This window comes from Pleuronectes platessa, chromosome 21 (assembly GCF_947347685.1).
Source record: "Pleuronectes platessa chromosome 21, fPlePla1.1, whole genome shotgun sequence".
Lineage (NCBI taxonomy): Eukaryota > Metazoa > Chordata > Actinopteri > Pleuronectiformes > Pleuronectidae > Pleuronectes > Pleuronectes platessa.
This window is the reverse complement of record NC_070646.1, coordinates 1,589,365-1,611,466: the sequence shown is the minus strand read 5'-3', so window position 1 is coordinate 1,611,466 and position 22,102 is coordinate 1,589,365. Positions and strand designations below refer to the sequence as shown.

General features: G+C 43.1%; 2 protein-coding genes across 2 annotated transcripts; both read right to left on the bottom strand.

Moving 5' to 3' along the window:
* Positions 1-8,428: 8,428 nt before the first annotated feature.
* hoxb1b (homeobox B1b) lies at positions 8,429-9,794 on the bottom strand. Its single transcript, XM_053414327.1, is given in 6 exon segments — positions 8,429-8,739; positions 9,033-9,608; positions 9,611-9,662; positions 9,665-9,693; positions 9,696-9,722; positions 9,725-9,794. Coding segments are annotated over 6 exon segments (1,065 nt in total).
* A 1,242-nt stretch (positions 9,795-11,036) lies between these two features.
* LOC128427229 (homeobox protein Hox-B3a) lies at positions 11,037-13,793 on the bottom strand. The gene is made up of 3 exons (XM_053414326.1): positions 13,773-13,793; positions 12,681-12,978; positions 11,037-11,626 (listed from the first exon to the last, which is right to left on the bottom strand). Exons 1-3 carry the CDS (start codon positions 13,791-13,793, stop codon positions 11,037-11,039), a joined length of 909 nt encoding a protein of 302 aa, XP_053270301.1.
* Positions 13,794-22,102: the final 8,309 nt, after the last annotated feature.

The following is a 22,102-nucleotide window of genomic DNA, read 5'->3' as shown; positions in this document are numbered from 1 at the left end:
GGAAAAATCATTTGCCAAAGTATTTACATCAAGCACATGAGTCATCTGCAGCTGCTACAACAGGTCAATTAATCAATTAGTCCTTCAACAGTTAACTACTTTGACTCATTCATGTTTTCAGACTCTTTTAAAGCAAAAAGGCCTAATTTAGTTTCTTCCAGCTTCACCGATGTGATTTGATGTTGATATTGGACTTAGTATTTAGAAAGTACTTGAAGTATAAAACCTGAACTATAAATATAAGTGTATTATTACCAGGAAAAGTCTTAGGAGATGGTTTTAGTATTGATTTGGAATTTATCGACTCATCACATGAAGCATTACCTGGATTTATTTACCTTTAAAACCCCTGAATTGAGAATGTGTGCAGTAAAGTCCTGAATTAGAGGAAGTGTGTTTATGCAGGAGTGACCCAGTTTCGTGGTGAAACTAATTAACAGCCTGTTTGTGGGTTTGGATCCAGCTTTGGCATTAAATCATTTCCCAACGCGGTGTCACGGCTCATTTGTTCCACTAAATAATGCACAGTGAGCAGTTTAGAGCCAGAAATCCTCATTTAAATTCACCACAAGCAACTTGGAGTGGACTCTTAATGAAAACCACGTGGCTTCTGGTTCATGGTGTTTATCCACCATTTTGTTTGAGGTCACCTGACTCACCTGGAGAAACTGTTCTTCACCTGTAAATCCAACATGGAGACGTGGGCCTGTTGGCGGCAGGACGGGGGTCGTCAGCCGGAACCAGGAGCTGTTAGCCGGGTAATGAAATGAAGCTTCATACGATGAACCTCCATTAAATCTCCTTTAAGTCTTATTTCAACTCGCTTCCACGTGTTGCGCTCACCTGGACCCGTCTATCACCTGGCGCCGCTGATTAGCTAGCTTGATGCGCTAGCCCGGCCCCGGCTATGTTTCTGAGTAAGTTCACGTCTCCACACCGTTCGCGATGCATTCAAGTACCCGCGATGTCAGTGTCGGTTAATGCAGTTGTAAAATCGGAAATCAGAGTTTAGGCAGAAACAGGGGTCGACGTTATTTTATTAAATTTAGTTTATTTATTGATTCTATTATTTTCTATTATTCTGATAAATAATGTATGAATTGTTTCGTGCCAATTTAATTATTATTTTACGTTTGCTACGTGGTTTTTACACGACTTTTTTGCAGGTGCTGCATTCAAGTACTCGCGATGTCACTGTCGTTCAATGCAGTGGAAAATCGGAAATTACAACAAAATTCGAACTTTATTTAATTTTAATTCAGGGTGTAAAATCCCACGTCTTTGCAAACAATGAATTAATTATTAGTTTTTGATTAATTATACATTTGATTACAAGTTGATTGATCTTTGAACCGGTGCTGCCTTCTAGTACTCACTGTGTGCCACTAAGATAATAACGTTGTAAAATGGTTAATCACATTTTTATTACTTCAAATGTTAATTAAAAATCTTTATTTTGTTTTATTCCATTTTACACTAAGTATGTTTTTGCAGCATTTTATTTTTAGATAAACATATCAAAATAAAGATCAGCAGGGATCCAGTTGATGCTTCAACCAGGCCGCACCACAATAAACCACACGTGGCATCAGATTATAAAATGGTTGAACATTATCTTCACCCTGAATAGCACATCGTGTCAAATTAGGTCTGAGAAATTCTCCCTCTCACTGTTTAATTTACAGTATCCACCACGTTGATGGGTCTGTGACTGAAGCTGAGAAACTAATTAGGATATTTCTGACAACAGTGCGGCGAAGCTAAATTGGTCCCTCGCTATATGTGACAGCTCATGGATGGATGGTGTGTATTAGCAGCAGAGGGGGAACAGCAGTGGTTCGGACCCGAGCTTCTACACACACAGCTGATATGTGTGGACCAGGCAGCGGTGGAGGAGGTAATACAAGTGGTGGTGGGCCTCTCTATCGCCTTATTGATCCTGTATCACAGAGACACGACAAGGAAAAGTCATCAAATAACCAAAGCTCCATCAGCCACCGCTCACATCGACAGCACACACCAGATATCCATCAGGACCGGGTGGGACTTGTCCTGTGTCTGTGCTGCGTTTTGAAATGTGTAGTGTGTGTATTCAAGCCCACAGGGTAATTATTTCATATCCCAGGCAACATCACACAGACACACACACGTAATCTGTCATTTCACAAACTCACAATCCGGAGTATTTCAACAGAAATGTGTCTCCATGCAACATTCTGCATCATATCTATGTTGCAATACAAAATAAAAAGGCTGTTTGCATCCACCAGCTGCAAAGATTCCATGTCTTCTCTTATATTAAAGTCCAAAAAGGGATGTTGCTCTTTAGGATTCCTACTAATATTTATTTTTATCATTGAGTAATCTGCCAGTTATTTTCTAGTTTAATCATTTTGTCAGAAACTAGTTTTGTCCGAGTCATGTCCAAACCCTGAGCATTTAATATTATTGTAATGTCACATTTGAGAAAGTGGATAATCATCATATACTTAAAAAAAAAAAAGATGAAACCATATATTGATTATCAAAATTGCTGCAGCTCTGTTGCATTTTCGATATTAAACACAGCTCAGTTTCCCCACGCGGGAAGTAAACAGCAGTATCGGCAGCAGTTTCCTCCCAGCGCATCATCGTATATATTAATAATTTTCCGTATTTCACGTTGATGACTGTGTCATGATGGTGTCCTTCCCTGTCACCTCCCTGCAGGAAGCCCCGGGGTCAGGCCGAGTTGAATCTCATGTCAGAATTGGCCTCGCGTTGACCTGCGCCTGACTGGCCTCCCAGCAAAAAGCCCCTGTGAAGGTAAGAGGAACTGGGGTCCCCTCCCCTGGAAAAGAGGTTCCCTCCCCCTGACAGCTCCACAGAGCCGCAGCCACCTGCCTGCTGGGCCAGCCCCATATGAAAAGGGAAGCCCTTTGTAATCCGACGGGGATTACACCACCCAACAATGCGCCGCTGAAAGAGCGACAAAAGCCCTGTATCAAACGCCGCTGAGGGGGAGCGCGGCTATGATCTCCCACTACTACCAACACTGACTCCTCCGCCACCTCTCATCTCCCCAAGAGGCGACCCCCCCGCCTTTAGCATTCGCTGCCCTGTCCTCCTCCTGCCCTCTCATCTCTAGGATCTGGCCTTTTATCAGCGCATTCCTTTTCATTTGCAATGCGGTGTGGGGAGGGACAGCGGGTCCCTCTGATCTGCGAGGGGAGAGAGTCAGGAGGAACCTGGGGGCATGAAGGGTGTGTGTTTCGTGTGTGTGTGTGTGTGTGTATGCTGCAAACACACACACACATTGCATTTCAAGATAGGGTAGTCCAGAGGGACAAATAGTGAAGCACCCATGCTTGTCTTTCAGGCTCTTTAGCTTTGTTTCAGAGAAGGATGTGGCACCTTTAGATTTTTTCCTTTTCAAAACACGAGCACAGGCCACAAGTTCTTTTATCCTTTTTATTTCATTTTTCCTCTAAACCCCTGACATTAATCACTCTATAAGAATAGCTGTCTCACCTTTCCCAAGAGCAAACATCTCAAGTCGGTGCTCATGCAAACATGTCGCAGCGTATTCAAAGCTGTGATGCCAAAAAAACAAAAAGGTGTTTGGCCTGAATCTTAAGGGTCTGTTGTAAATGTTTGTGTCGCTGGAGGAGATAAAAAGGAGGCAGTTTACTTTTGGGATTTCCTCCGAGTCGCTGTACTCTCAACCCACCCACTGCTCAAACATGCATCAGTGTCAGAGGGGGGGGGGGCCTCGGTGGCGGCGAGGTAAAAAGTGATGATAGATTGAGGACACAAAAGACGGAGGAGCAAATGTGTTGCGCTAAATCTACAACCTTCACTCACACTGCCTGGTGGCAACTTGTACTCAAATCAATGTTAGCCCTGAGAGCATTGAATAGAAAATCATTCAAATTGTATTATGTTAGGATATATGAGCCATTTCAAAATATTAATTCAGCATTATTTGAGGTGTCTGTTAAGGGGAGCAGTTACAGCTCGCACTGCGTGGACTCGACTGAGCGATTACGCGCCTCTATTACATGTGATATATGAATGTGTGAGAGGGAGCTATTTTTCATTACCAAGACATTGTCCCTAGGGGCAGTTGTTAAAGAAGCATCTATGAATTATCCCCCGGAAACAACTGGCCCTCTTGTCAGGAGTGGAAGGAGAGAGGGGACTGGGAGAGGGAAGCTCTCTCCAGAGTGGTGGGATCCAGAGACTGGAAGGAAGCCAGGAGAACGTGTCTGCCTGAGCTCGTGATCCTGCACGCCGCTGCCGCTCCCTCTGTCCAGTTAATTGGAATACAAAGCAGAGTGAGGTCGATGAGAGAGCGCAGTGAGGGGGGGGGGGGGGTCTGCTGTCTGTCTCCAGCAACACTCAACCTTCACTGCTCGCTGGGAATTGACTGGGAAGCCAGCAAGCGAGACCGACACACTGTCACTGGTAAAATGAACTGTCACCTTGCATTTCTCAACCTCCTGGCAGCGTCGAATTGGCCGCTTTGAACCATGTGACGTGACACTGATTGAGTTCTGGGTTTTCCCTCCTGGGCTCCGGAGGAAGGAGCTGGTTTAATTTCAAGTGTACAGCCTCTCCATGCAAAGCGTCCAGGCAGGGGCTCATCATCATTTGCTTCAAACCTGAAGCCGTTGCACCGAACCTCTCATGGGCGCCCTATTCTTCCTCACCACCCCTCATTATTTCACTGTGCTGCTTCGTTACTCTGCCTCTCAGCTGGTCTTGTTTTTCTTACGGCATACAGTCATGGCGGCCTGACAGCCACACGGAGGAGGAAAACTATTAGGTGTAGCCATTTGGATCCTGGAGGCAATCCCGGGGAGTATTAAGACGTTAACCCTGGCCAAGTCACTTGTCTTCCTCAGTTACGGTGCTGATGGAGTGGGGACAGGATGCAGTCGCAGGAGGGACCCAGGAGGCCGGGGCTTCAGGTCGGCTGCCACCTCCACATCCGGTAGAGCCAGACTCGGTGGGGGGATGGTGGTGAGGAATCTCCCAGGCTGGGCTTACAAGAGCCTCAGTGCCGTAACAAAGGAGGAAGAGCCTGTGCTGCTCAGAACTCTAGGCAGCGTTTCTGATCGAGGCTTCGCTGAACAATAACAGCAGGCGGATAAATTAAATAACAGAGTATTTGCAATGTTACAAGTCTGTGTTAGAAACATTAGGAAGGTGGTGACGTGCAATGAATCACTGTGATCATTTGTCCTGTTCACACTGATCCTTTTATAATGAACTTTACAAAACAATCTAGAGTCGTTGTGTTTAAAATCATATTCTAGTTTTCAAGATTCAATCTTTTTATTGGAAAATGTGTTAATATCCTTTCACTACAGCAAAGGATTATATATACATATCTTTAACATCAGAGACCATCCATTGATACCTCAGGCTGCTGAAGCTTCAAAACTAAAGATAAACGCTGGAAAACTGTTTTAAAATCACAATGACACCTGACTCTTTTATTTTGAGGCATTTTTGAAATCTCATTAATAAAGATAAAATATCAGGATGAAACTTGGTCACCTTGTTAAAGGTCCAGTGTGTAGAGGTTAGGAGGATGCATTAGCAGAAATAGAAAATAATAACCAAATTAGGTTTTAAGTAATTTATTATCACCTGAAACTATAGATTGTTGTTATTTGTTTCATCTTTACATGGTTTGAGTTTTCATGTTCCCTGAAGGCCACTGTAGACAAGCTCAGGGTGAGGAGAGGGGTGATTAAATTAATACAGTTTATTAATTTTACACCTTGAATAATGTCACACAACCTTTATGTTCTGATGTTTAAGTTATGTTCTGCTTCATTTAGAATCTACTTATGCAAATTGTTGGGCTACACTTGTGATATTTTAATCTTTAATTAAGCTGCAGATAAAAAAAATTATGATTTTGTTGATAAAACATCAAAAAGTATTTAAAGGTTTAAGTTAGATTTATTAAAAACAAACACTTTTCAGTCATCAAGTTGCTGCTGATTAATTTCTATGTCGACTGATTAATCAATTAGTCGACTCATCGCTGCAGCTGTAATGAACCGACCTGTTTTTATGATTCTCATCATTCCTCTGTTCAGACATTGTGTCCGTCTGACTCCGGCTTTCTGAAGGTCAGTGGAAAAACACCAGGAACAAAGATGGAAATTAGTCCCAGACTCGATTGTTCCGTCTTTTATGAAGTCTGATATATTGTATTTCAGAAATATGATGAAATATTGTGGCTATTTTGGTGAAACGTATCCCTGCCACAGCAGCAGCTCCATTTATCTCTGCACCATGTGATAAATACTGCGGCTGTGTTTGACATCTGCCAGTAGAAATGACTCCTCTGTGGTTTCTCTTAGATGACCGACCCCCCGTTATGCCATGAATACTGTATCTAGTTTGTCTTTGAAGCCCGGGGACCCTGCAGAGTGACATGCGACAGAGGAACTGGTAGAAAACCAAGGAAGTGAGCCTTGCAATAGACTTGTAAAAGAGCCTGCAACAACTGCAAACAGCATGGGGTACAAACAGCACCGGGTTGACCTCAAACAAAGTGTAAGGGGGGGGGCAGGTCGGGTAAAGATGTGTTAGATATGAGAGGATAAGGAGCTCGGCTGCTGGATCTATTAATAGTCCTCGTGTGCAGTGAGCTGTTGGAGTTTTTTATTATTTGTGTAGGATCTTCCTTCTTGTCCCATTGTGTTCATTAACCATGTTCTGCTCCTCTCCTCCCCTTGCCCTACATTCCCCCGCAGAAGGAAGCGAGGGCTCCGCTGATCCGAAGGTGAAAAACACCCTCCTCCTCCTCCTCCTCCTCCTCCTCCTCCTCCTCCTCCTCTCCCCCGGCGGAACATCTGTCTCCGTGGCGTCGGCGGCAGCACCGACTCTGACACCTCCAGATGGAGCGCCCGCTGGGAGCGCTGAGGTATTGCCTACAGAGATGGCAGGGATCACACCTCTGGAATGAAGTCCCACACTTGTTTTCTGCACCGTCCCCTTTTCTGTTGTTGGATCTGTCACTATTCCGCGAATCGATTGTCTCCACAGTCCTTGGCCTTGTGACTCATCTGAAGAGGAGGCTGGTGCCTTGTAGAGAAATGTATGACAACAAACCCTTTAGCCCTTTTTCTAATTTACAGTAATGGGCCGAAGGGTATTTCAACTGTAACTTCCATTCGTTGAACTGTATTAATTTTTAATATAGTTTTGCGAGAACTGCACACTCATGCAGATATATCTCAAATGGTTGCTGATTTCCATTTCAAAGAAACATGGTTTTCAGAGGCTGGAAACAGTTTTAACTTTGCACAGTTCGCTAAATGGCCGTTAACCTTATTACTCTAAATATTAGAAGCAATATACCTGCAAACATCTGAAGCGAGAGGGGCCTGGAGTTCCTCCTCCAAGAGCCACTCTGCTGTCTTGACAGATTGACTCTGCATTCATTTGTGCCTGAACTCTGCGTGAACCTCAGCTTTAGGAAAAAGGACACCAACAGGCCGGTGCTGCTGGGGCAGAAACTCGTGTGTGTGCAAACTTAACACCCAGTGCAAATATTGAACCTGCTGCCCCTTGAGCATCGGCTGAACCTAGGTGGCCGGGTCCGGCAAACGTTTAGCTGAAGGCGAAACCTGAATGACCACAGAGACGTTAGATAATCCACTTATCTCCTTGGTTTTCAACAGGAAAAGAACGTTATTAAAAACAATTATGTCACTTAAATCATGTAAAATACATGAGGATCTCTGTGGGGACCCGTGTCAGCTGTATCTGAGCAGAATTTGTGTAACAAATCCAGGGTGCGACCTGGCTCCCTGGAGTTTGTTGTCATGTTTAGAGCCCCTGGAGGTATTTGGAGGTGAGGAGGTCACTGGGAACCACCCCGTGTGTTGAGAAAGATTCCTCTTGTCACATTATGCAAGAGGACTTGGGAGAGACTATAAATGGAAGTAAATATAGAAACGTTTTTAATGCAATTCATGATTTGAAATAATTTATTTTAGACGTTTTTAGAAAAAGCACATTCACGTATCCTCATTTTCTTTTTTACAAACACAGCATGTACAACATTTATTTTTTCCTCATCTTCATAAACTTTATTAAGTTTTGAATCATCTCAGCAATTGTTGGAAAATACCCTGTAAATAAATAGTGCAAACAATGACACAGAGAACTTCAGTGTTCCAACTCAAAACACAGCATGGGCCTATGAACGGAAAATTACAAAATACAAGAACGGATGAAAAGACATTTAAAAAAAATTATCTCAGCATTCAGTGTCAAATCAATGTCTTTTTAAGCACAAGTTCTATTCACACGAGTCCAAAAGTATGTTCACAGTCATTTCCTGGAATTGTGCCACTGGGGGGGAAACAGCTCAGGCCTCCACATTCTCCATATATATATATATATTTATTTTAAAGTCTTATAATGGTCCAGAGTCTTTCCCCTTCTCCTTTGGAGAGGATTCAGGGCCGGAGACTTTCTCCACAGGTGCCGGGGTGTTGTTCAACACAGAGGAGCCGAGCTTCTCCCGTTTCTTCTGCTTCATCCTGCGGTTCTGGAACCAGATCTTCACCTGCGTCTCGTTGAGCTCCAGACTGGCGGCCACCTCCACCCTCCGTGCCCGCGTCAGGTACTTGTTGAAGTGGAACTCTTTCTCCAGCTCCGTCAGCTGCTTGGTGGTGAAGTTGGTGCGGATCACGTTGTGCTGGCCGGGGAACTCGGACAGGCCCGCTGAGGAGAGAGCATGGATGAGCGTGTGATGGAGGAACAAACATGGAACTCAAAGGACTAGTGTGTGACTGATGGGTGAGAATGAAATTCGACCGTGAAGAGAAACAAACGGTGCAAAGAGTTAGAGGCCAAATATTTTTTCAGTGCCATTTTGGTTGATTATATCTCAGCCGGACTTTGTCTTTACGCACAGTTTACGCACAGTGAGCCTGTGTGGCCCTCTGAGATCACATGACCTCTCTTAGCTGCACTTCACTTCTCTAATTCTTTTATCAGTTCGGGGATAAACAAACCTGTTTTGGGAGGATTCCTCTTCACTTTCATCCAATCGAATGTTTTAGACGTTTCCTCCACATGCTCCAAGTCATTCTCCTTGCTCTGGGGCGGTAACCTTGTGTAAACACTGTCTGTATATTCTTGCTGCCTCTGCTCTCCGTTACCGAAGTGCAGATAGTGGCCGCCCGCTGCCACCCCAGGCCCGCAGCTGTCCCCGGTGTAAGGGGCCATGTTTGTTCCGAGGGGGGAAACCTGCGCATGGATGAAGTTCCGGTCCTGCTCGGGAGCCAGGCCGTACTGGTGGTGTCCGAACTCCAGAGGCGACCCGTACATGGAGCTCCCCGGCGAGGAGAACTGCAGGTCCAAGTTGACGTGTGTCTGGTGGTGCAGGGGGAGGCTCGGCGTCTGGTGGGGCGCAGACGTCGCGGCGACCAAGCGGCCATCCGGTGCGTAACTATCACTTGTTGCGCACGAGCTGGACGACATGTATCCGTGGTTTAAGTTGTGGTATCCGGCCTTGGCACTGAAGAGGTTCGCTCCCCGGTTGCACACGGGGTAGTCTAAGTAGGAGTTCATCCTGGAGCCTTTGTTTGTTCAGAAGTGATAAAGACTGAGCAGTCATTAATCGGTGCTCCCTGTGCCCTAACCTCCTAGGTAGTATGTCAAAGCTGTAAAACTGCCTTCCACCCTCATATCACCTTCCTGACACACCATGTGACCCGCGGAACGCCAATGGCGAAGGACCTACAGCAGTCTGTCAAGTCTGCAGGCTCGTCCATCACACGGCTCGCATTTACATGACAAATGCTTCAATCAAACGCGCTCATCCATCTGATAAGAACACAAACACCAGGACAAATTTTCCGGCTGCAGCGTTAGAGGGGCTGCCAGTGACAAATTTATGACAGAAAGAATAATCACAATATATGTATTACACATATAGGAATGGTACTAATGTGCTTGTATTAATAATATCGGCCTCCAGGGAGTGGAAGATGTGCAGAGATCATACAGGAGAATTGTTATTGTCTTTTATAATATAATGATATCAAGAAGAGGGCAAATGGATTGAATTATTTCACAAATAATAACAGAAAAGAACGAATTAATTTGCTTAATTTAAATGTATTAACCGTTTTAAATGAATGGGCCTTTAAGTTGTTATTAATTGCGTTGATTTATTTGCCCCTTTTCGTTTGACTTACACATCTAAATCTCTAAATCTCGTCTTTTCTATTATCTAAATACAAATTCAGTCAGAATGTTTTTATCTTATTACCAAACTACAGTATTTCCGTGTTTCAGACCCGAATCCAGACGGACCGTGAATCAGACTGTGTTGTAAGGAGGGAGAGAAGGAGGCAGCGCAGAGGATCCAGTGATCCATCATGGCTCTTTTACAGATTGACAGTTTGTGTGGCCCACTTTGCCCATAAAAGAACAAAGACACATTTAAGAACCACACAGGCCCTTTTCTCTGGCGTCTATCTCTCTTGCCTGAGAGTTAACGACACTCACACTAAAATGTAATATCTTCCCAAACCTATCACGTCCACAGCCCCACGTAAGGGCGCTGTAATTAAGTGTAGAGTTAATGTGACGCTGTAGAACTCAAGAGATAATTAAGCTTTAGCAACAAAAAAAAAGGTGGATTTCCCATTTTCCCAGCGTTTTGGCTGAATTACAGTCGTCTGGCTCTTAGAGAAATATTTACTCTGGGGGGGTCTTTAATTTATTTATTTATATAACCTAAAAACAACAGTTAACGTTTTCATTTAAACCACATGGGGCTGGGTTGCAACGCTCCTGAAGAGGCTCATGCGTAAAAGTTAAACCAACAGTGGATTGTAAAGGCTCCAGAGGAATAAATACATTTAAATACAAATTAATACAAATAAATATAAGCTGAGACTAGTATTTAGATAATTACTTCAATAAATAAACAGTAAAAAATCGTGCTTCAACACGGATCAGTCACGTTTCGCTTCCACAAAGTAAAGATACCGTTTTTCGAGTATCTGCTACAGATGAGTCAGTTTTGGAGCCTGCATGATTCTGTCCTGAGAGGAGCAGCAGCTCTGTGGGAAGAAGGAACCGCTCACGTCCACACTTTGGTTCGTTGTGTGCGCGCTGCCGTGCGTGTCGTACTGCACTTCGAATGGCGGACCGTGCGTAAAGCCCAGAGCCGGATATTTGGAGTATTGTGCCGGGTACTGAGGCTGCTGCTGGGGCTGGGACTGCTGGGACTGGGACTGGAGCGGAGGAGAGGCCGCCTGGTAATCCCCTCCCACATGCACGTAACCCAGGCTGGACAGAGTGGGGCTGCCCGGGGCGGAGGGGGAGGACGGGGGAGAGGAGGAGGACGTGGTGGGGGTGAGGCCCTGCTGCCTCTCGTCCTTCTTCTGCTTCATCCTGCGGTTCTGGAACCAGATCTTGATCTGCCTCTCGTGCAGGTTGAGCAGACTGGCCATCTCCACCCGCCGCGGCCGGCACAGGTAGCGGCTGAAGTGGAACTCCTTCTCCAGCTCCACCAGTTGCGCGCTCGTGTACGCGGTGCGCGTCCGCTTGGAGGCCGGGGTCGCGCTTGGACTCTTCTCGTTCACGGTGCAGTCTGTGCAGAAGAGAGAAGAGGAAAGAGAGAGAGGGTTAAACTCCAGAATCCACCGGAGACGTTTCTGTTCTATCTCTTTTATCCTCCTTTTATTTGACTTTGATCGTATCTGACTATTTTAAGTCATTTTCTGCTTGTAACTGGTTTTAGTGTCTTTTCCTCCTTTACTGTCAGTTTCCTCCATTTATACTAAACTGTCACGAGCACCTGCTCTAAAATACATCTTAGATTAATAAATAATAATCTGACAGCAGACAAATGAACAACATGACAGAAACAATGGAAACACAAACAGAGCACATTGGATATTTAACGAGTAAGTTATAGGTTGTAAACTAAACTTGACATTAGAGGAAGATTTAGAAATCAATCAGAGCTTATTGCTCTTTTCATCCAAACGATAAAACACAGAAGATTCACAGAATAAAAGCATAGAAACAATAAAAAGGGACCAAGATATTTTGTCTCTGGTTATTTTTATTTTTTCAAGTATATCATGTTCTGCCCAAAAATCTTTGTTTCTTCAAATCTATATTATAATTTTCCAAATTTGTTTGTACATCTAAGTTATAATTTGTAAAAAATCCTATAAGTTATTTAAAATATATTTCTGCTGATAATAAATAAAGGTCCGACCTTACAGGGGAATCACAGTGTCAAATAGAAGCACTTGTGTTTTCTCAAAATAATTAAAAAAAACATTTTATAATATTTATTCCATTTCTGGGTTTATTGTAGTTTCTGCTTTGCCAATATTTCCTCTGCATTTTGTTTTGAAAAGTGCAGAACAAATGAATTTCTGTTGACTTTACTTTAAATGAGCCTCAGACTGAATGTGGGTCAGATGGAGCCGGTGTGTATTCGCCTGACTGGATTTAATTAATAGCTTCCGTGACCTTTTGAACCCGACGATGGAAAATATGAGCTAATCTCCTCAATTAACTGTATCCGAGCTCATTAGAGAGCTCATAAATGAAAAGGCCTCATTTGGTAACTGGCCTCCTCCTCTTCCTCCTCCTCCTCCTCCTCCTCCTCCTCGTGGCGTCACACAAACCTGATGTCCTCCTGTCCTGGGCCTGGTTGGGTCGCGACTCCTTCATCCAGGGGAAAATCTTTTTGCTCATATTAAACTTTTGGATTTTTGACCTGCGAGCGACCGGGCCTCGCTCCAGCGTCCCCACCTGCCCCCCCACGGATCCAAACCCGCTGCAGGGGAGGGTGAAGTCCTGGTGCTGGTGGTGCACGTTGCTTTTCTGCATCTCCATTGAAAGTGCCTCCACTTTGACCTTCCGACGCAGCGCTGGCAGCCAAATGTCACATGGCAGGTTTCCAGGGAGCGCGGGGCTGCCGGCCTGAGAGGATCCAGAGAGAAAGACCACAGAGAATCAGGGAGGAGACCACACGATCCATCTTCTCTGCTCTATAGTGGCCTGACGTGAATAGCTGAGCCTCTCCTGAGCAGAGAGGCGACAGCCGAATTAAGAGCCTGGAGCCAACACACCTCCTGCAAAACACACGCTTTGTGGATAATCTGGTCAAATCTGCCATCTAGAAAATATAATTTTTAATTATTGACCCCTCACAGGATCATTTATTTTAATGTAACACAAATAAACATGATTTCAGATTTGAAAATTATCCCTGATAATAAGAAATGGGAAATAATAATAATTATGAAAACATCTCAAATGTAAACAGGCCAATTAAATAGAAAATTAATTTAATATTAATAAACAAGTAGGACCAGATTTATTTATTCTGCTTTCAGGGAGTTTCTATAAATGACATCAGCGGCCTGTGACTGTGAATAAATGAAAGTCTTTATTCACTAAATGGAGAAAGAATTAAACGTTACAGACGCTCGTCCATCAAACTACAAAATACAACACGGGTCCATTGTGCTGCGCAGCGGCTGCGTTCAGGGCCTGGACCCAAACGAAATGCGATTAAAAGCTGGAATTGAAGATCGTAATTGAGCTAAATGAAATCCCGTCTCGTGGAAGAGGAGCGAGGAGCAGCGAGGAGGAGCAGGAGTCTGGAGGCACGCGGCTCCCTGAACTCTGGCTGAACCGCGGCTGGAGTCAGGCTCGTAAATCATAAAGACACACAACCGAGTCCGCGGCACACAACACCCCGGCCGCCTTACCTTCCCCGCACCTCCATTCATCCCGCACACAAACAGCCCGCACCACAAACAGACGCGTCCCTCACCTCCGCGCGGCGGAATGATCCCCGCACAGGACGCGGCTCCTCTCCGGCTCCGGGTCGCACGGCGGGACGGGGACGTGGCTCAGGGGGTGAAGCGGAGTGGACAGTGTTTCTGCAGCTCACACGCCGCCTTGCATAGCGTTTCTGCACGCTCTGTGTGTGTGTGCATGTGTGTGTGGGGGGCTGTGTGTGTGTGTGTGGGTCTGTGCGTAAAAAGGAATCCCTTTCTGCTGATCATGCAGGCTCACTTTCATGTGGTAATGCCCATAGAAAGGAAAATGGCAAATTGATTCCAACTACATCTTCATTACAATCTGAGCAGAATGAAAATCCAACAGCATCGAAGTGACTCGAACATTCAGTCGATAGAAAAACACAAGGTTCGTTTAGAAGCTGCTATTTTTACATTTCACCCACAAACACTCGAGTTGCAATTTCCTGCACAATTGTAGCAAACAAAGACGTCTCCTGTGTGTTTGTGTGTGTGTGTGTCTGTGTGTAGTAAGGATCCCTCTCTGTGGATCATGCAGGCTGGAGGATATTAAAACATTTCTGTGCCAAATTGTCTTCAACTTCATCTTCATAACAATGTGAGCAGAATGAAAACCCAACAGAATCCACAGAAGGCTGGACGAGCTGAGAGGTTTTGGCACTAAACTCCATTTTAAGTGGATTTAAATAAGGATTATAGTTTGTTTAGAAGTCCCCTCCTCACATCTGGACCTCACTGGCTGCTATTTTTTACATTTCACTCAGACTCCAGTTGCATTTTTCTTTTTCCTGCTCAGTTATATCAACACTAACTTCTCCTGTGTGCGTAAAAATGAATCCATTTGAGTGTCATGTGTGCTAATGGCCATAGAAAGGAATATTTTACGCAGTCCTGAGTCAAATTGACTCTAACGACGTCCTCTCTTCAAAACTGCTACGCGAGTTAAAAGCTGCTATTTTTTTTAATGTCACACACAAACACTCAAGTCGCACAGTGACACAACGAACACACACACACACAGAGATTCTCCTGGAACGTGTCCAGCGCCCGAGACAATAAATTCAAACGTCCCCGGATTCGGACCGATGCCAGAGGTGCCATAAATTACGCAGGCAAAAGAAAGAAAGACGTCAGTATTTGTTTGTACACGCTCGCATACCAAGTGCACTGCGTCTTCTGATTTGCATGAGGGATCAGATGGAGTCGTTGGAAAGCAGCTGACGAGGAGACAGAGAGACAGACAGGGAGACAGACAGACAGACAGGTCAGCAGCAGCAGCGTCCATTTAAAAAGTGCACTGTGCACAAGTAGAGATTAGAACATGTGAACTGTCCCAGTGGGTCGATCGTCGCAGCTTTGATCTCTCGTCCTCACGTCGTGCTCCAGGGCTCTGATTGGCTCTTCGAGGTAATATTTAACTAAGTGGTTAATTCATGCAAATGGCCTCGTCTTTGATCTGTGAGCCGTGAGCCGCTGCTGAGGTCTGAGTGAATCCCAACAAGCTGCAGCATCAGGGTTTTATTTCCATTTAGTTTAATTTAAAAGGTAAATGTGATTTTTTAAATGTCTCTGTGGTTTTACTTTAAAGTCTTCTAAACATGCATATAATCAGTTTATTAGGAACACGTTGTTAAAAGTAAAGCAGCAGCTAAACACTGCTCAGTTCTTATTTAACTTATTTTACATTTAAAACTGTAGTTTTAGAATTAATAGGAAAAAACTACAGGTTGTTGTTTTGGATGTTTGGATAAGTTGAGTTTTTCCATTGTTTCTGTAGTTCCAGGGAAATATTGTACTTTTTTGTTTATTCTAAAGATAGTTACTTTAAAAATTCAGATTTGACATACTAAACTAAAATAATACATCAGACTTTAAATTGTTAAAATTACGCCTCAGCCAAATCAAACAGTCTAATGCCACCGACCCTTTAATGCAGCAACAGTACAACACTCACACCAGTTGTTGTTCTGCTCTGACCTGAGTGAGTGATGTGAGCACTTCCTCCAGCTCTGCAGCCGTCACAGAGAAAAACAACAATTAATAGTGACCCGACTCCCCGAGCTGACGGAGGCCACGAGAGGAGGCGTGAAGCTCAGGAACTCTCCAGGATAAGTGGGACTGATGGAGCCAAGAGGGTTCAGTCAAACTCCGTCACCAGTCCCCCAGTCTGTGGAGCTGCTGAACAGCATCCATTCAAACTGAGAGGGGGTCACGTTATTTTGTCCACCCTCAGGCAGTGATGTGTGTGTGTTTGTGTGCAAAAGTTTACTTAGGTGAAAGAATTTAAAAGTGCAGAACATCCTACTTCAGATCAATGTATTATTGTATTTTAATTATTGTGTGTTTAATGTGCAGGAATCACTTTAGTGCAGCACTTATGTAATTTTAACCACTTTACAGCTCGTAAATTTCCGGCATGAATCATTTAAACCTCATCAGAATCTATGTGCGGTTCATATTTGGTTATATAGTGGAGTTAACAAGTAGTAGTTTGCCTCTGAGACGTAGTGAAGTTGATGTATTGAAGTAAAAGTACAAGTCCCTCAGTTGTATTTGGTGGAAGTACATGCAGGATGCACGGGTGTCCCTAATAAACTGGCTACTTGGTGCACACGGGCCATAACTCTCTCTGATTGGCTGTAATGTGCCATAAACAGTGACGTGTGAATGCAAAGAAAATCAGCATTAAGTGCACGGTCCTAAAAAAAAGTCTAAACTGTCCCGTGGTGTATGAGAGAATATGAGGTGTGTGTGGGGGGGGGGGGGGGGTAGTAGATGGACATGATAAGTCAATGGAGACTCAGTATAAATATAAACTGTCTGTAGTTGTCATTCACATATGACAACATCCCTGAGTTGCACTTTATACGTCCCATCACTCCACTGTCATGTGGTCGCCTGTCTCATCTGTGATGGACATGCACAAGCACCCCCCACCCACCTCCTCATCCATCCCAAACCCCCCCACCCCCCCACCCCTCCATGCACGGCCTGCTGACAAATGCAGCTCTCTGAGACCTCTCTTGTCAATTAGCTGCAGGAACCACGTGTCTGCAGAGGAGAGGATTTATTGCCCCCCCGAATCGATGCATAGAGACGTTTGAATCAACAATGGCAGCAGGTTCATTCCCCACAAACACATGAATACAGGAGGTCAGGTGTAAATCTAATAAACAGAAAATACATAGTCAGGATAAATAAATAGCTTCTCAGAACAATTACTACATTTCCATCTGAATCCAGATCAGTCAGACGTATTAATCCCTTTATAGAGACTATAATAATACACAGTTATGTCAGGTTACTTGTGAGCTCACTCATCCTGTGGGAGGATAATGAATAAAAAACACATCCCAAAATATTTCTTCATAGTTGATGACACTTTTTAGACCTTAACAAAGTTTTAAAAGTCTGTGCAGTTATATTATAAAGTGTTTTAAAGTCTAAATCTTTCCACACAGGAGGACTTGAGGTTTCTCACCTCCCACATGATCACATCCTCAAATCAAACACACACACACACACACACACTCTGTTCTACTGTAAAGTACATGTTTGATAGACTTACTGTTCCTCTCTCTCCTGTCGGGGTCTCATCTTCTCCTCGGGACTGATTCTCTCCGGTTTGACGACGACCTCCTCACGTTTCCCTGAAAACTCAAACTCCTCCTCGGCCTCGGTGCAGAGGAGACGTGACTGATGAGGAGGAGAACAAAGGCCACATTGAGGGGCCTGTCCTGCATCTTTAACAGATGTCATATTCTCCAACAAAAGAGGACACACACTCTCTCTCTCTCTCACACACACACACACACACACACTCTCACTCAAGGGACAGCTCTAACAGTGAGAACTTCAGAACTGCTCTTTAAAAAGTATAAACTCTGATATTCCAGTTATTTTCTGGACTCTGAGCGTTTTCCTCCTGGAGAAGTGTCGTCACCTACATTCTACCCAAGACACGAACTTGTGGCTGCTGCTTCATTCACACAAATTCAGATCTACAGGGTTCATATAGATGACAGGAAGTCGGACTCAGGCCGGAGGACACAACCCAAATGATTCATCTCATAATTAAACATCAGAAGTAATAGACACAGGATATTTCTACATTTGTGGTTTAAAGGATGACACCATTTATTTTCTACTAAGTCATCAAGTCCCCTGTTATAGATTTTAATAAGTTATTAGAGGTTATAAGTGATTTAATAAAAGGTTTAATCCACTGACTTGACCAGTATAAAGGGGTGTAATCATCAAGTCGGCTGTTATAAATGTTAGTAAGTCATTAATAGTCATTGTAAATGGTTAAGAAGTCACCAAGTCTACCCTTTATAAATATTAATAAGTCATTCAAAGTCATTAATAACCTGGTTTAATCCACCAAGTCTTCAATTATAAAATGTTAACATCCCATTAATAGTCATTATAAATGTTAACAAGTAATTAATAAAGGTGTATAGTTCACCAAGTCATCAAATGTTATAAATTCTAATAAGTCAATTATAGAGTGGTTTGATCCAACTAGTCTGTAGTTATAAATATGAATAAGTCTTAATAAATAATTCATTAATAAATTGATGAAGTCATTAAGACCATTAAAAATATTATTAAGTAACAGAAAGTTGTTATAAATGGTAACAAGTCATTAATAAAGAAGTTTAATCACCGAGTTTTCCATTATAAATGTTGTTATAAAATAGTAGTTAATAAGTAGTTTAAATATCAATTCTGTATATATGAACATCAACATGTCATTCAAAGTATTAATTCATCTAATACATTATTAACAATTGTCTTATATCACCAAATCTTTACTTAAAAGTGATAAAGAAATAATCCCTCAGATTGTGTAACCAGACCAGGCCACACGAATATGTACAAATTGTACAACATGTTGTTTTTATAACTAACAAAGATCTACAACGTTTTATCTAATGTTTTATTTATCATCAATAAAAAAACAGCAGCAAAATATCACATTATATGAATATGGCTGCTCAGTTCCAGCTCTATCACGTCATGTTCTGGGTAAGATTTCTGTTCCAGTATGAAACCATGAACATGTTCATTTCCCTTCACACTCACATTCCGAGCTCATTGAAGTGAAGCAGCCGTCACAGGAGTAAAGTTAATATGCAACACATGAAGTTTACGCTTATTAAAACCTTTTGATTTTAAATTATTTGTTTTTCATAAAACCTCAGTTTCACCTCCTTCAGAATCGCTCTGGAAGAAGTACTCGGATTCTTTACTTTACAATACTACAATGTAATATTTTTTACCCAAAAGTATTATCAGTCAGAGAAGTAAAACTACACTTATCCACTGGTTAATATTTAATTCTTTAATACTAGTATTATCAGTGTGTCCGCAGCTTCTCTTCTGTTTCACTGCTTCACACAGTTTGGTTCAGTGCTGTGGTTTTTCCCGCCCGAGGGGTCGTGTCCCTGTCGAAAGGTCGTCAGGTCAATCTCAGAGGAGAGAAGTGAAAACTCATCCTGACGCACAGACACCTTTTCTGTTATCTCCCATTTTTAATCATGGAGGAAAATATGGGATGGTTTTAACATCACACACTCATTTAAAAGAAAATCTGCAGTTTAGAGGATACATGTTTTTTTTGTATGAAGGGTCAAAGGTGAAAAGGTTGAGAAATAACATGTTAATGAGAAATAAAAGTAGCTGTAAAGATAAATCTACTGGTGTCAATGTTTATTTCCTTTTGAAATATGCTGAAGTCGATGTTTAAAGGAGAATAAAATAGAAATAACCAATTACAAGTAGCTCAAAATGCACTGGAGCTCAAGACTTGGACTCAAGAATAATGAAATTAACAGATTATCAAGTGAACGGGTCTGAACCTGGACCCTGGACCCTGGACCCTGGACCCTGGACCCTGGGCCCTGGACCCTGGACCCAGACCCTCAGACCCTGATGGTTTCAGCTCGCTGCACCAGTAGCTGATGGTTTCCTCCACAGACTCCTGCAGAGGTGATGAACTGGTGAACCTTCTCTGAGTGACACCATGTTTGTTCCCGGGCTCTTTCTCTGCAGCCATGCGCGCTCCCGACGAGACGTGCCCGACACCAGAGAAACCATCCATCACCCGGCCGGACCGGTCTGAGGCGCCCTCTGCTGGAGGGGCAGCTGCAGCACAGCCAGCGGCGGTGGAGTCACACGCAGATTCCAGATGTTTGGTCTCCGTCGTGACACCGAACTGCTGACCCCAGATCAGCGTGAGACAAGGGGACATTTCTGTCCAATCCCCACGGTCACGTTAATCAAATTAAATCCAATGTAAGAGGTGGGGGCTTTGAAATAATAAAGATTTTAATTTATGAGTGAAATGAGTACACTTTTCTTGTTCTTCTGATTTTAGGGATGATGTAATAATTTATTATTTGTATGAACTGAGCTGAAGTGAAGCTGCATCAGTTTGAATTTATTCCATTCTTACAATTTAAAGCATTTCAGGTCTAAATTGGGCTTTTAGAAAGAGGGTTTTTAATTTGTATTAATTTCTATTTGTTTTAATTCTATCTGCTTTAGGATTTAATATAATTAATCTTGTAATAAGAAGCAGAGCAGCAGAAAAACAACTGGATCCACATTCTGCTCTTTCTAAACACGGTTTTCATTCCTGGAATAAAAACACACAAACCTTCGAATTTAAAAAACATTTTATAGATTTTAAAAACGTCTTGTTAATTTCCTTGTGCACGACGCAGAGTGTGTGTGTGTGTGTGTGTGTGTGTGTGTGTGTGTGTGTGTGTGTGTGTGTTTTCTGTGGTGACGGTGCAGAGTCTGGCAGCAGCTTCCTCCTGACGCATCTGCGGTCTAACGTCGTCTCCTGACCCGCCGATGATCCCCGCCGCCATGAATTATGCATGAGATCCGGGTACAGATTACCTCTATCAATATGCAATACTCATTACGCCGCTTAAATTGCCACTTAATAGTTATGAATATGTGGGAAATGTCTGGGACACATTTAACCCAACCGCTGCTTCCTAACTTTTTCTATTTGGTGAAGAACCTGGGATGAGGGTAAATTTATTTATTTTTGAGGGGGGGGAATTATATCAGCCTTTAGATTCCTACAGATAAAATGCTGGAGTTTGATAAGACGCTGCAGAGGCTGGTGTGTGTCTGTGTGTGTCTGTGTGTGTCTGTTGGGGTCAGTGGAGCCGGAGTCCAGCTCGCTGCTGCCCGACACTTCACCTTTGGCCGCTCGGTGACTCCACACAGAGAATAAATCACTGACCGAGTCAAGTTCGAGTCCCGGCAGCGACGTGAAGCCACGAGGGGCTTTATAAAAACACTAACACACTTTATTTTGGGGGGAAATCGAAGCCGGTTTGTTGTGATTCTTTATAATATTTAAACTCCTCAATGTGTCCAGCTTATGAACAAGAATAGAAGCTTTAAATACTTAAAATAATAGAAAGCAGATAAAGTGTTAAATATATATGTTTTTATTCCTGCAGGTAGAACATTTGGAATATATCTGTTTGGTTTTCAAACTGCAGAAGTGAAAACAGATTTAATTCAGAGTCAAATTTGCTCTAAGATTATTTTTGTCATTTTAAAAGTTGATATTTTAAAATATAAATGTAAGCAGCCATTTTTATTTTATTTTACTTTTATATCTCTTATGGGAACAGTTATCTTTTTAAGGTTCATCCTAAACGAAGTGAATCGAGCTGGTCACCACTTCCTTCCCCAGTCCAGCCTTCCCAGTCCCATCCAGCAGTTAAGCCGTCACTTTCATTCAAGGTTGTGAATTATATAGAACATTGTCTACTCCCCAAAACCATAAAACCAACTTTATGGACCTCACGTGACTTTTCACAGTCTCTAAGTAATATAGGTCTATACAATCTTTGGTAAGGAGGGATTTTTACCAACTTCAGCTCGGCCTGTAAACCTGTAAGCCAAAGCTAAACTCTAGTTCTCTGGGGGGGAGAGATTTTACCACCGATTCTTCTTTGGTGCCAAACACGCGTCTCGCTGCGAGGAGGTCACACGAGGTAAGTTTATTATTTAATTCATATCAAAGTTTTCACTTCAGCTCTGGCGCGTGAAACCAGTTTTCTCCATGTGTTGTTTTTTAAGGTTAATCATTAACGAGTGTAAAACCAACTTTACGCACGCAGCTCCCTCGGAAACACGCCTGTTGTGTGTTGTGTGTGTTTCCCTCAGAAACACGCCTGTTGTGTGCTTTTGTGTGTGTTTCCCTCGGATTCGGACGCACAACACAGTCGAGACACGTT

What these genes read in the sequence shown, in the direction of transcription:
- LOC128427229 (XM_053414326.1), bottom strand. Translation starts at nt 13,793, where the DNA reads ATGAATGGAGGTGCGGGGAAG. An exon ending in TGAATGGAGGTGCGGGGAAG is followed by an intron (nt 12,979 to 13,772) that starts GTAAGGCGGCCG and finishes GGATCCTCTCAG; the next exon opens with GCCGGCAGCCCCGCGCTCCC. An exon ending in CCAGGACAGGAGGACATCAG is followed by an intron (nt 11,627 to 12,680) that starts GTTTGTGTGACG and finishes TCTTCTGCACAG; the next exon opens with ACTGCACCGTGAACGAGAAG.